Genomic DNA, 14,358 nt, shown 5'->3' with positions numbered 1-14,358 from the left:
CAGTCACCACAATCCTTCACAGTCATCACAATTTTTCATCAGTCACCACAATTCTTCATCATTCACCACAATTTTTCACCAGTCATCACAATTCTTCACCAGTCACCACAATCCTTCATCAGTCATCACAATTCTTCATCAGTCATCACAATTCTTCATCAGACATCACAATTTTTCACCAGTCACCACAATCCTTCATCAGTCATCACAATTCTTCATCAGTCATCACAATTCTTCATCAGACATCACAATTTTTCACCAGTCACCACAATCCTTCATCAGTCACCACAATTCTTCACCAGTCATCACAATTCTTCACCAGTCAACACAATCCTTCACCAGTCGCCACAATCCTTCAGTCACCACACACTACCCATTACCAGTCAACACACACACACCACCCACTACCACCAGTCGCCACACACACCACCCATCACCTCAGTCACCACCACCCATCACCACACCTCTCACCTGCCATTGAAGGCAGAACCGCCAGCATAGTTCTGGACGGATCCTTCTTCAACTATGAACCTCATCCGCTGGAAGAAGGAGGCGGTGACGGCGGGTGGCTGCTTCCTCAGGAGAATATCGATGGGGTTGTGAGAGGTGAGGCAGAGAGGAGAGCCGTCGCAGGTGGGTTGTGAGCAGCACTCGGCGTCAGCACAGTCCACCAGTCCATCTGTATCAACACAAACAGTATTCATTGTACCTGCCAGCCAGCTTCACTCTGATGACCTATGTACACTTAACATATTACTTGTACATTTAACATATTAATTGTACACTTCTATATATTACGTGTATACTGATATGTTACATGTACACTTTGATATAATAAAGAATTTGTTATCTTTACTTGAAACAACACTTCACATGTATAACAACGGCTGTGGTCGTCAAGACTATAATTGTGTATAGGTCAAAGAATGACTTGAATATCACCTGTAGATTATTTCACCTTATAATTAATCACACAGGTAGAGTAAAGGTGTTTAATCCTCAGGTGAATTAAGGTAAAGGTGAGGTTAACTATCAGGTAATTCTTATATTAATTAATCTAACCATCATCATTATCCTTGTTATCGTCGCAGTTGTTCTCCAACATGACGGAACAGTCGTTTCCTTCCCAGCCAGTCTCACACCGACAGACCCATTCTTCATTCTCCATACGGCAGGCTCCGTTACCCGAGCAGTCATTGAGACAGCCGGCCAGGGTACAGTGACGGCCGTTCCATCCAGTCATGCAGATACAGGTGCCGTTCTTACACTGGCCATGTTCCTCACACCTGTTGGGAGACGAGGAGAACAAGAAGTCAATGTTATGTTATTGAAATGAAAGAAACTGCGACCATACGGATTACATAATGATATGTTTAAACTACGGCCATAAAGGTAATAAATTAATAATGAAACTACGGTCCTAAAATGAGATATATTAATAGTAGAACTACGGCCATAACCAAATGAGGGGATGTGTTAATAATGACACTACGGCCATACAGACAACAGGAGGGAGAAGGGGAAGAGATAGAGGAGAAGGGGGGAAGAGGAAGGAGAGGGGGAAGAGGAAGGAGAGGGGGAAGAGGAAGGAGAGGGGAAGAGGAAGGAGAGGGGAAGAGGAAAGAGAGGGGGGGAAGAGGAAGGAGAGAGGGGTAAGAGGAAGGAGAGGGGGAAGAGGAAGGAGAGAGGGGAAGAGGAGAGAGGGGAAGAGGAAGGAGAGAGGGGGGAAGAGGAAGGAGAGAGGAATACTGTATTTATTTCAGGAGAGGCTGAAGACCACAACATACACTCATATAATACCATTTATATCCGTAATACCAGTAATACAATACCAGTAATATAATACCAGTTAATATAATACCAGTAATATAATACCAGTTAATATAATACCAGTTAATGTAATACCAGTCAACATAAGTGTTACCATTTATACACACATGCAACACCTGTACACTAGATCAACACCTGTACACTAGATCAACACCTGTACACTAAATCAACACCTGAACACTAGATCAACACCTGTACACTAAATCAACACCTGAACACTAGATCAACACCTGTCACCACCTCGCTTCGTTACAGTCCAAGTAAAAATATGCTCTTTAGGCAAACCTGATTGAGAGCCACCTGTAGGTAGTGTCTAATCAGTCGTACTTGTGGCTAGGGTGGGGAGGGGGGTAAGGGATGCGCATAGTTCCATTCCTAGACACAGACAGGCAAGGTACCAACCCACATACACAGACAGGCAAGGTACCAACCCACATACACAGACAGGCAAGGTACCAACCCACATACACAGACAGGCAAGGTACCAACCCACATACACAGACAGGCAAGGTAACCACACACACACAGCAAGGACAGGCAAGGTACACAGACAGGCAAGGTACCAACCCACATACACAGACAGGCAAGGTACCAACCCACATACACAGACAGGCAAGGTACCAACCCACATACACAGACAGGCAAGGTACCAACCCACATACACAGACAGGCAAGGTACCAACCCACATACACAGACAGGCAAGGTACCAACCCACATACACAGACAGGCAAGGCACTAATCCACAGATACATACAGAGAGACATATGCATCTATTAATTATATGATGACACCAAAACCCACCAGCCAAATAGAAGATCATCATCATCATCCCATAACGACTCGTAACGACCACAACTAACTCAGATGACACCCCGTTTTCTATATCTATGGCGATTAGCTCCTATGGTCTGGGGGGACTCTTGAAAAAAATATATAATTGGTAGTAGGTACATCACCTAAAGAATAGTCCCCCTCCCCACCCACCCAGCTACTTGAATGGGGTTGGGCCAGGTTAAGTTAGGTTAGGTTAGGTCAGGTCAGGTCAGGTCAGGTTAGGTTAGGTTAGGTAGAGGTGAGAGGAAGGAGAGAAGCGGCACCCATGATTGCTCGGGTCAGTGATAGAGTGACCTCCCACAATGGATGGGCAAGGCTGGGTGAGTAATGACTAAGCTACCCTCACCTCACCTGATTCACTCCGGTTAACTTCAGCTCCAAGTGAACCTTCGGCTGACTTGCATCGATAATGGATCACGAATCTTGTAAACAAATGATTCACTAACTTAATACATACAAATCACAGTATGTGTGTTTTTTATGATGTAGAACTGAATTAAAAAAAAATATAGCGTAATTCCAATAGTCTCTCTCTCTCGTTTTTTTTTCTCTCTCTCTCTGCCCTCACTAGATCTTACAGGATTTGGTGAGGACAGCCAGTGGTCAGATCATGTACTACAGATTAATATAGGAAGGAGAGAGAGAGAGAGAGAGAGAGAGAGAGAGAGAGAGACTACCACCTCCTCCTTCTCTGTGGATTACAAGGCAAGATCGATCTTTCCTTAACCTCCCTCCCTAACCTGTCTCCCCTTCACCCCCCCTCCCTCCCTCCCTCACCTCTCCCTAACCTGTCTCCCCTTCACCCCTCCCCCTCCCTCACACCTCCCCCCTGATTAATGAGGTCTCGACATATCCTATAGTCAAACTTGGACTTGAGGAAGGAGTCGGTAACGAGAGATGGCGCGCACACACACGCACACACACACACACACACACGAGTGGAGAAATCTACCGTATTCGTTGTATGACCAGAGATTCAATCCTGTGTTTTACGAACGTAGGTGAGTGAAGAGGGGGAGGATGAGGGAGAGGAGAAGAAAGGAGAAGAAGAAAGGAGGAGAGGGAGAGGAGGAGGTACAAGGTCAAGGAAGATCAATTTCAAATACGGTTCAAAGGGGCAAAGGCTCAGTTTACGTGACCAAGACAGGTCTAAGTCTGGTCTCAAAGAGGTTTAAGACCGGTATCTAAACAGTGGGCCTATACATGTGGTTATCTGTCTGTCTGTGTCTCTGTCACTCTCATACGTTCCCTCACTTTCTCTCTCTCACACACACACTCACTTTCTCTCTCTCACACACACACACACACTCACTTTCTTTCTCTCTCACACACACACACTCACTTTCTCTCTCTCACACACACACACACACACTCACTTTCTCTCTCTCACACACACAAACACTCACTTTCTCTCACACTCGCTCACTTTCTCTCACACTCGTTCACTAAAACAGAAAAAACCTCAGGTACACATACAACAACAAATGACTTTCTCGCTGTTATTCATTAATCTGTAAACTCAAGGTAAATCCATACAGGTATTTCAGAGTTGATTATTCTTGTAGGCGAGGTGTGGGTGGGTGGGGGTGGGTGTGGGTGGGTGTGGGTGGGTGGTAGTGGGTGGGTGGATGGATGAAGGCGGGATACAATAGCCTCCCCTCCACCAATCACCTTCTCTTCCTCTCCACCACCTCCCTCTTCTTCTCCCCACCTCCCTCTTCCTCCACCACCTGAGGCTGACACACCGGCATCATTATTTACCTAAATTTGGCGAGGAATCAATAAGGTACGAGATAAATTAACCTTCCTCAAGTATTTTGTTGACGAGGGAACACCATTAGTCACATCCACCCTCACGCGATTCAGATTCTCGTCTCTCCCATATTTGTCACCAAGGTCTGAGGCAACGACCAAACACTTCATAAAAAACCAATTCATTAAAAAAACACTTCATACAGGGACTTTTTTTATAATAGAGATCCCTAAACGATTACAATATTCTGCACAATGATAAGACTTTGTTATTGACTTTTATGTTCTTGTTTATTAGACGTCCTAAAATATAAAACAATTAAGGGTCTCGAAAAAAAAACTGACTTTGTATATATAGTAATGACTTGTAAGGTAATATTTACATAAGTAAGACATTTTATAGGACAAGGTATTCACTAGGACCAAAACATCCGGTAGAAAAAAAGAATAGTTTACGAACAACAAATGAGTCCAAGCTCCTTCGTTTTCTATGATTCACGCGAGAACATTTTCTTCAAAATTGGAACAGAAAAGAACTACAGTAGCAATTTTTAGCACTTTTCTGACTGTCTAATATGGCGCCAATATCTCATCGAGGCTCCACCAGTAGACAGAATATAGATTAACCAGTTTATTTCTATTTAGTAAGGAAATATTCATCTTGTCGTAGGATCTCAAATGTAATCTGATGCTGCCATCTCTACAGGACTACCACAACTACATTACTACCACCACTACAACCATTCTACAGAACTACCACCACTCTAAAGCACTACCACAACTACCACAACTTTACACTACCATCACGACTACCACCACTACATTATTTCAACAACACCACCCACCACTACAGTACCACCACAACCACAGTACCACCACAACTACCATCACTACAGTACTACCACCACCACTACAGCACCACCACTCTACAACACCACCCACCACTACAGTACCACCACAACCACAGTACCACCACAACCACAGTACCACCACAACTACCATCACTACAGTACTACCACCACCACTACAGCACCACCACCACCACTCTACAACCAACTTTTCTTTGGCTAACTTGAGCCAGGATGAAAAATGGCGGTAATGGTTGCCGCCATGATGGATAAGGGTTCTTAATTCCGGGTTGATTAATGGTAGAAGCTGCCGCCACCATCCTAATGGGCTGAGACCTCACATTAACCCGTACCGAGAACACTGCTGGTTACCAAGGGCGAGTGTTTCTTCAGCTGGGTTGGGCTTGGGTATGGGTTGGGTATGGGTTGGGTATGGGTTGGGTATGGGTTGGGTATGGGTTGGGTATGGGTTTGGTATGGGTTGGGTTGGGCTGGTTCCTCCCTCCCTCTCCAAACCCCCTCCTGATTTTTTTTACGCTACCATTACCTTCTCCTATGGATATTAAAAATACATGAAATTGTTCTAATCTAAGCCAAAAAATATTACAGCCACCAATGTGTGTGTGTGTGTGTGTGTGTGTGTGTGTGTGTGTGTGTGTGTGTGTGTGTGTGTGTGTGTGAAAAACCTTCATTCACACCACCAAAATGTAGGTGAATCTGGTTTAATGTTCGATAAAAATAATTATTCTTAGTAAAAAAAAATAAGACAAATATAAATGATTTCCTATACACCTGAAGGTTTTTTTAAATCGTTGTTCAATAACAGAAAAAGAGTCAGATTTCCAATCGAAAAAAAAACTTTAAAAAAATAAATTTGTCCAAGAAAAATAAATAAAAACTGAATTTGCAAAAGTGTACTAAGTTTTCCTAATCTGGTCAAATGTATATAATTTTTTTTTCATTTTATCTCTACTTAAAAAAAGAAAAAAAAGAGTTTACTCGCGAAATTAAACTAAAATTATGAGTTTTCAAAATTGTTATGTTACTGCGGAGCTTCAACAGTGAAGGTGTCTAAGCGTGTAACAAGGTTAGCAACACACTGGTCCAACAATAATACGAGAGACAACTCCAGGGTTTTCAAAATTAGGAATTATTTCTCACTTAGCAATATAAGAAACTCGAGAATGGCAAAAAGTATGAGTTTTTCCTCTAAATTATAGTACAAATTTAATTTCTTATCCGTAGCAAAATTCAAAATTATTATATTTTCATTTCTGGAGCAAGTAGGTAATTTATCCATTTCTAAACTTTAAAAAAAAAAAAAGTAGCAACCTACAGTGGTGCAGATACGGAGATGAATATGCACCAGCAACACACAAGTCTCCCTGGGCTAACTCTTATCTTGGCTGGCGACAAACACACTCGCAATCTCACGTGTTTGTAAAACAAGTAAAACAAAAAGAAAACAAATTTCCCAGTCGGTGAGGGAGGGAGGGAGGGGGGATGGTTTACCTCACTGGAGAAGCAAGCCATGTTGGGATGAAGGGGGGGACAAGCTGGTCTTTACGTCGACAATCCCAATCTTGGAGGTTGTAAAGTGTGCCTTACCGGCCACGTTGATTAGCGCCGTTTGCTGGAGAACCTTTCAAATTGTCGGGAACATGGCTTTGAGGCCCAGCGCCGCCACCCACTTTTAATTAAAAACTTGAGCAACTTGGCGGTGGCTTGGTGAAGCAGTGACGAGAGACGTGGCGAGGAGACCAGGCTTCTCCATCCTCCTCAACAGCTGCCCCTCCCCCATCACCACCACAGCTGCCCTTCCTTTCGACCCATCACCACCACAGCTACCCTTCACTCATCACCACCACACCTGCCCTTCCTCCCCATCACCACCACAGCTACCCTTTACCCATCACCACCACAGCTGTGGCCTTCACCCATCCTACCACCTGGCCCTTCTCCCCATCACCACCAGCTGCCCTTCACCATCCTGCATCACAGCTGCCCTTTCTTCCTACCCCATCACCACCACAGCTGCCTTCACCCCATCACCACCACACTGCCTTCCTCCCCATCCACCACCACAGCTGCCTTCACCCATCCACACCACACTGTTTCCTCCCCATCACCACCACAGCTACCCTTCACCCATCACCACCACAGCTGCCCATGCCCCACCCATCACCTACACCTACCTTCACTCATCACCACCACACCTGCCCTTCCTCCCATCACTTTACCACAGCTACCCTTTACCCATCACCACCACACAGCTGACCTTCACCCATCCTACACCTGGCCTTCCTCCCCATCTCTACAGCTACCCTTCACCCCATCCCCACCATCTGACTGCCCTTTCTTCCTCCCCATCACCACCACAGCTACCCAGCACACCCATCACCACCACAGCTGGCCTTCGCCCATCACCACCACCTGGCCTTCCTCCCCATCACCACCACAACTGCCCTTCTACTTACATCACCATCTGTTCTTAACCCTATTTCTACCATCCTACCACAGCTACCTTCACCCATCACCACACCACCTCTTATTCCTCATCATACCACAGCTGCTTCCTTCTCCCATCCTCACCACCACACCTAGTATTCCTCCCCATCACCACCACAATACCTTCACCCATCACCTACAACTGTAACTATTCTACCCATCACACCACAGCTACCCATCACACCACACCTGCCCTTCCTCCCCATCACCACCTCAGTGTGAATGGCAGCGTGAAAATGCCCCCATCATTTTAAACTAGTGGTTCCTAAACTCTGTGTGTGTGTGTGTGTGTGTGTGTGTGTGTGTGTGTGTGTGTGTGTGTGTGTGTGTGTGTGTGTGTGTGCGCGCAAGTTCGTCAAGATTTAAATATTTGAAATCTTACCGAAGTTATTTGGAAACTTTTTTTTTGAAACTTTTTTTTTGAAACTTTTTTTTCTCTTTGTTACTTGAAATCTTCGAGGTATTTTGCGACAATTAAAAAAACAAAAAAACAGTGAGGTCTTTAGTGTTAATGGACCTTCTACTAAAGTTTACCCTTAAATTGGTGACATAAAAAACGTACCTCAACTGTATCACTGATGGGATCCTCAAACGTTCCTATATAATTTTTTCCCTCTTTAACTTTAAGTGAAAACGCATTTAACAGGTCCATTTAGACTACGACACACCAGAAGGATTTTCAAAGGCATGTGCGTAACTTTTTAACGAGGGGTTTGAGGAAGCATTTAACTGCCTCACTTAAACTAAGGCAAAAAATAGATTTATAAAAATTTTAACTTATTTATTATTTTTTTTCTGCTCAATAGGTGATGTATAGGTGAGTGTTAATAACTCACTACCGATATAAAAGTACATTGTCGTAGTTCGTATTTAAATATTTACTCCAACCTGTTGATGTGAGATCCTCTCCCTTCTCCATCCAGCGGACAACTGCAGCTTCCGGCTGGTGTCATGGCGGTAACCCTTATCATGTGACGTTATTACTTTTCACCTCGCGTCAACAGCCTCTCAGCTTGGTGGTTCCTTTGACATGTTGACAACTTGACATTGATAAGAGGCGGATTGGTCATTAATCCCGGAACACTGTTGACCTCTCTGGGTAAACAAACACGGGCAGATTGGATCACGCAGCACCTGACAGATTCTCTAAGTATTTACCTCCCTGAGTATTGGCTTGTCGGCCGGGCACATGGACATGAAAAATCAGTGCCCGGCCCCTACTCTGGGCACGGCCGGGCACTACTAATCTACACAGCCTGGGTTAATTGTTTTCAGGTTCATTTCTATTCATATCTAGAGGCAGTAGACGACACCTTGATGATAGTGTGGCGCCATTAAGCTGTTCGACTCCACTAAAGTGTATATAAGGTTAGATTAAGTAGTCTCCACCGACATTTATATTCATATCAAGGCAAACCTTCACGTTTATGACAGCACCACAAGGGGCTACCACAACCCAGTACTGTATATGGTTAATTAACTTCTATTAACATTACTATTATTAACTTAAATCTGTGATGACAACTCGGGATTCTGATCTAAAACCCTTCAGAGTCTAATAAAGGCCGCCACACGCCGCCCACACCAGCTAAATGGGCGTGAAGGAGCAATAATCACCTCGCCCAGGCCTCTACCAATCTGCATACAAAACGGTGGGTTGAGCTTAATGACCAGCCAGACCCGGCAGCCAAACAGCCGCTCTTTGGCGGGTCACAGAAAAACTCCCTCAGTTAACTACGTGTGGAAGTGTTACGACCTGTGTGGGTGGGGAGGGTGTGTGTGGGTGGGTAGGGGGAGAGTGTGTGTGGGTGGGGAGGGTGTGTGTGGGTGGGGAGGGTGTGTGTAGGTGGGGAGGGTGTGTGTAGGGGTGGGGAGGGGTGTGGGAGGGTGTGGGTGGGGGGTGGGGAGGGTGTGGTGGGGGTGGGGAGGTGTGGTGGGGGTGGGAGGGTGGGTGAGGGGTGGGAGGGTGTGGGTGGGGGTGGGGGAGGGTGGGTGGGGTGGGGAGGGTGGGTGGGGGTGGGGGTTGGGGTGAGGGGTTGGGGGAGGGGGTGTGGGTGGGGTGGGAGGGTGTGCATGTGGGGGGTGGGGAGGGTGTGCGTGGGGGGTGGGGAGGGGTGTGCGTGGGGGGTGGGGGAGGAGGGGTGTGTGGGGGGGGTGGGGGAGGGTGTGCGTGGGGAGGAGGTGTGTGTAGGGTGTAGGGGTGGGGAGGGTGTGTGTGGGGTGCGTGTGGGGTGTGTGTGTGGGGGTGCGTGTGGGGTGTGTGTGGGGTGCGTGTGGGGTGTGTGTGGGGTGCGTGTGGGGTGTGTGGGAGGGGTGCGTGGGGGTGGGGAGGGTGCGTGTGGGGGTGGGGAGGGGTGCGTGTAGGGGTGGGGGAGGGGTGCGTGTGGGGGGTGGGGGGGGTGCGTGTGGGGGTGGGGGAGGGGTGCGTGTGGGGGGTGGGGGGAGGGTGCGTGTGGGGGTGGGGAGGGGTGCGTGTGGGGGTGGGAGGGTGCGTGTGGGGTGGGGAGGGGTGCGTGTAGGGGTGGGGAGGGTGCGTGTGGGGGTGGGGAGGTGCGTGTGAGGGGGTGGGGAGGGTGCGTGTAGGGGTGGGAGGGTGCGTGTAGGGGTGGGGGAGGGTGCGTGTGGGGGTGGGGGAGGTGCGTGTAGGGGTGGGGAGGTGTGTGGGGGTGGGGAGGGTGCGTGTGGGGGGTGGGAGGGTGCGTGTGGGGGTGGGGGGTGCGTGTGGGGGTGGGGAGGGTGCGTGTGGGGGGGTGGGGTGCGTGTGGGGGGTGGGAGGGTGCGTGTGGGGGTGGGGGGAGGGTGCGTGTGGGGTGGGAGGAGGTGCCTGTGGGGGTGGGGAGGGTGCGTGGGGGTGGGGAGGGAAAAAGGGGTGGGGAGGGGGTGTGTGAGGAGTGGGGAGGGTGTGTGTGTGTGTGGGGTGGGGGGGTGTGTGTGTGTAGGGAGTGGGGAAGGTGTGTGTGTGGGGTGGGAGGGTGTGTGTGTGTGGGAGTGGGGAGGGTGTGTGTGTGTGTGTGTGTGGGAGTGGGGAGGGTGTGTGTGTGTGGAGTGGGGAGGGTGTGTGTGTGTGTGTGTGTGTGGGAGTGGGGAGGGTGTGTGTGTGGGGAGTGGGGAGGGTGTGTGAATGGGGGATGGATGTATGCCTGTGGATGAATAGTGTGGTTAGTTGGATGGATGGTTGGCTGTGGATGAGTGTGTGGGTCTCCAAAAACGACCACTGTGTCCCACTTGCGTTATACAGACACGTCTAACCACGGCACCAAACGCTACTGGATATAGTTCTGTTTCACACACACACACACACACACACACACACACGAGACTACAGTACAGGAAATGTTTATGTAACTTACCTGGGGTCACAGGTCATTAGGTTACAGCGGTCACCTGTCCAGCCCGGGGAACAGAGGCAGGCGCCGCCCTCACACCTGCCATGTGGTCCACAGTCCAGCCCACATACACCTGTAACACGTGATCAAGGTAACGACACGTTACTCTGACAACCAACTGCAGGTTTTTACAACAGGTTAATAATCATGTGATAAACTGTATACGCCATTACAGAGCTGTACACACTTACAGTAACCACCACAAACCTGTGTTAAGTTAAGCTATACTGACAGACACGAAAAAAGTCACCAGCTATGTTTTATATCAAAGCAGAAGGCAAGAGAAGGTTAACTAAGTCAACATGTGAGTAAAATACAAATAAAAGTGGTCATAATGTTTTACTTTCTATTTCAACATTAAACATAAAACCTGACATACCTGAGGGAAAAAACCCTATTATTAACATCATTATATTGTCAACAGATTCTCAAAGGTTCTTAATACCCGTCAGCCGACATCATAGGCAATCCTCCCTCTATTTATGGTCAAGTCTCTGTGTACTTTCGACGTCATCATCTTGGAGTTATTTTTATAGAATCAGTTACACCTTTAAAATAAACCTCTACAAATATATATATATATACAGTATCTATAAGTAGGTTTTAACATAGGAACAACCAAGTCCTCAGAAACACGAGAAAAACTTAAAAAAAATAGAACTTGGAGTAGGACTTGAAGGATGTACTCACGCGTGCCACACTCAGAGTCGGTCCACTCCGGCTCACAGATACACTGGTGACTCTCAAGGTCGAACTGTCCGTGTCCGTTACAGTCCGGGAGGCACTGGAGGGCGGCATCGTCCGTGCTGCCACAGTCTGCGCCCCGCCATCCTCTCTGGCACACACACTTGCCTGACACACACCAGCCGTGGCCCGAACACGTAGGGTGCGGGCAGTCATCTGTTGTATGGAGGGACGTGTTATATCGAGGCTATTGACCATGTCCCTAGCTATTACGAGGGAGAGTAATAAACTAATGTCATAATGATCATAATGAACCTACTCTAATCTAACCTAAACAAACATTATTAAACTAAACTAAACTAACCTAACCTAACCTAACCTAACCAACCCCAACCTAACCAAAACAAACTTAATCTAAACTGACTAAACTAACTAAACAAACCTAACCTAAATAAACTAACGTAACCAAACCTAACCTAACATAATCACACACCATACCAATAAAATAAATGACCTGACTTAACATAAACAAATGACCTGACCTCCACATGACACTGACCTTCCTCACAGAACTCGCCCTTGAAGCCCTTGGCACAGTGGCACCGACCGTCAACACATTGCCCGTGACCATTACAATCTGGCACCTCACACTCATCATGGCGAATACTGCACTCCCGGCCCTTCCATCCCGGTCTGCAGATACATTCTCCATCCCGGTACTCCCCGTTGCCAGAGCACAGTACCGGGCACATCACTGGGGGGGTAGAGAGAGAGTGTGTTAGAATACTGGTACATTATTGAGAGAGAGAGAGAGATCAATTCAAAATATTAGTACATTATACAGATTAGTGTTAACAAAATCAAAACTTGTTAAAATAAACAATTAAAGCTAAAACACATGAAGAAAAAGTACATGTTAATACAGCCACAATACACCCAACACGTCATTGATGAAGAGAAACACTTTAAGTATTATACAGCTACACCAAGAGGGCCGATCCTAGGTAAAGGCAGGAAGACGAGGTGACGCTCTGAAGGTGGTGACAATTGTTCAGTTACCCACCCACCCACCCACTGTGTTATAAACGTCAATCCCAAAACTCTCAACCCAATAAAGCATTATATTATTACTGTTGTCTTATACAAAAACATAATTCATTTCTGTTTTGCTGTTTTATTTGGTGACATTTTACCCCACACTACTACTACGCATTATCACACTTCAATACTACGATAACCCCTGTCCAGTTAGTTCCTCCACCCACTGATAATAACAATTGACCTCGTATACACACTTAGGAGCGAACTACCTATAATGCTCTACTCACAAACCCTCGTTATTTTTGGTCTTATTGACAAGTAGAATTTGAAACTAGAGTCAGCGATCAAACGCATACTACAGCACGGTACTCTACAAGGGCAGGAACACTACAGGTTCATACAGTACTACAGCACGGTACTCTACAAGGGCAGGAACACTACAGGTTCATACAGTACTACAGCACGGTACTCTACAAGGGCAGGAACACTACAGGTTCATACAGTACTACAGCACGGTACTCTACAAGGACAGGAACACTACAGGTTCATACAGTACTACAGCACGGTACTCTACAAGGACAGGGTACTACAGTTCATACAGTACAACAACACAGTACTCTACAAGGACAGGAACACTACAGGTTCATGCAGTACTACAGCACAGTACTCTACAAAGACAGGAACACTACAGGTTCATGCAGTACTGGCACATTACTCTGCAAGGTAGGAACACTACAGGTTCGCCAGTACTACAACACGGTACTCTACAAGGACAGGAACACTACAGGTTCATACAGTACTACAGCACAGTACTCTACAGGACAGGAACACTACAGGTTCATACAGTACTACAGCACGGTACTCTACAGGGCAGGAACACTACAGGTTCATACAGTGCTAAGCACGGTGCTCTACAGGACAGAGACACTACAGGTTCATACAGCACTACAGCACAGTACTCTACAAAGGGCAGGAACACTACAGGTTCATACAGTACTACAGCACGGTACTCTACAAGGACAGGAACACTACAGGTTCATACAGTACTACAGCACGGTACTCTACAAGGACAGGAACACTACAGGTTCATACAGTACTGCAGCACGGTACTCTACAAGGGCAGGAACACTACAGGTTCATACAGTACTACAGCACGGTACTCTACAAGGGCAGGAACACTACAGGTTCATACAGTACTACAGCACGGTACTCTACAAGGACAGGAACACTACAGGTTCATACAGTACTACAGCACGGTACTCTACAAGGGCAGGAACACTACAGGTTCATACAGTACTACAGCACGGTACTTTCTAAGGACAGGAGCACACTACAGGTTCATACAGTACTACAGCACAGTACTCTACAGGGGCAGGAACACTACAGGTTCATACAGTACAGCACGGTACTCTACAAGGACAGAACACTACAAGAGTTCCTGCAGTACTTTCCTAGCACAGTACTCTAAAGGCAA

General features: G+C 46.9%; 1 protein-coding gene across 4 annotated transcripts in view; it reads right to left on the bottom strand.

The window, feature by feature from the left end:
• LOC121854708 (teneurin-m-like) overlaps positions 1-14,358 on the bottom strand; it is an 82,153-nt gene that overhangs the window by 27,245 nt on the left and 40,550 nt on the right. For all 4 annotated transcript variants that reach the window (XM_042349439.1, XM_042349441.1, XM_042349440.1 and 1 more), the window contains exons 4-8: positions 12,403-12,597; positions 11,850-12,059; positions 11,124-11,232; positions 1,063-1,286; positions 472-679 (exon numbers count right to left, since the gene is read on the bottom strand). In XM_042349439.1, the coding sequence (XP_042205373.1) occupies positions 472-679; positions 1,063-1,286; positions 11,124-11,232; positions 11,850-12,059; positions 12,403-12,597 (946 nt within the window). The remainder of the gene's footprint in view (positions 1-471; positions 680-1,062; positions 1,287-11,123; positions 11,233-11,849; positions 12,060-12,402; positions 12,598-14,358) is intronic.

Source organism: Homarus americanus, unplaced genomic scaffold, assembly GCF_018991925.1.
Source record: "Homarus americanus isolate GMGI-L3 unplaced genomic scaffold, GMGI_Hamer_2.0 scaffold53233, whole genome shotgun sequence".
In the NCBI taxonomy this organism is placed as follows: Eukaryota; Metazoa; Arthropoda; class Malacostraca; order Decapoda; family Nephropidae; genus Homarus; species Homarus americanus.
The sequence above is the reverse complement of the archived record's forward strand: the minus strand, read 5'-3'. Positions and strand labels throughout refer to the sequence as shown.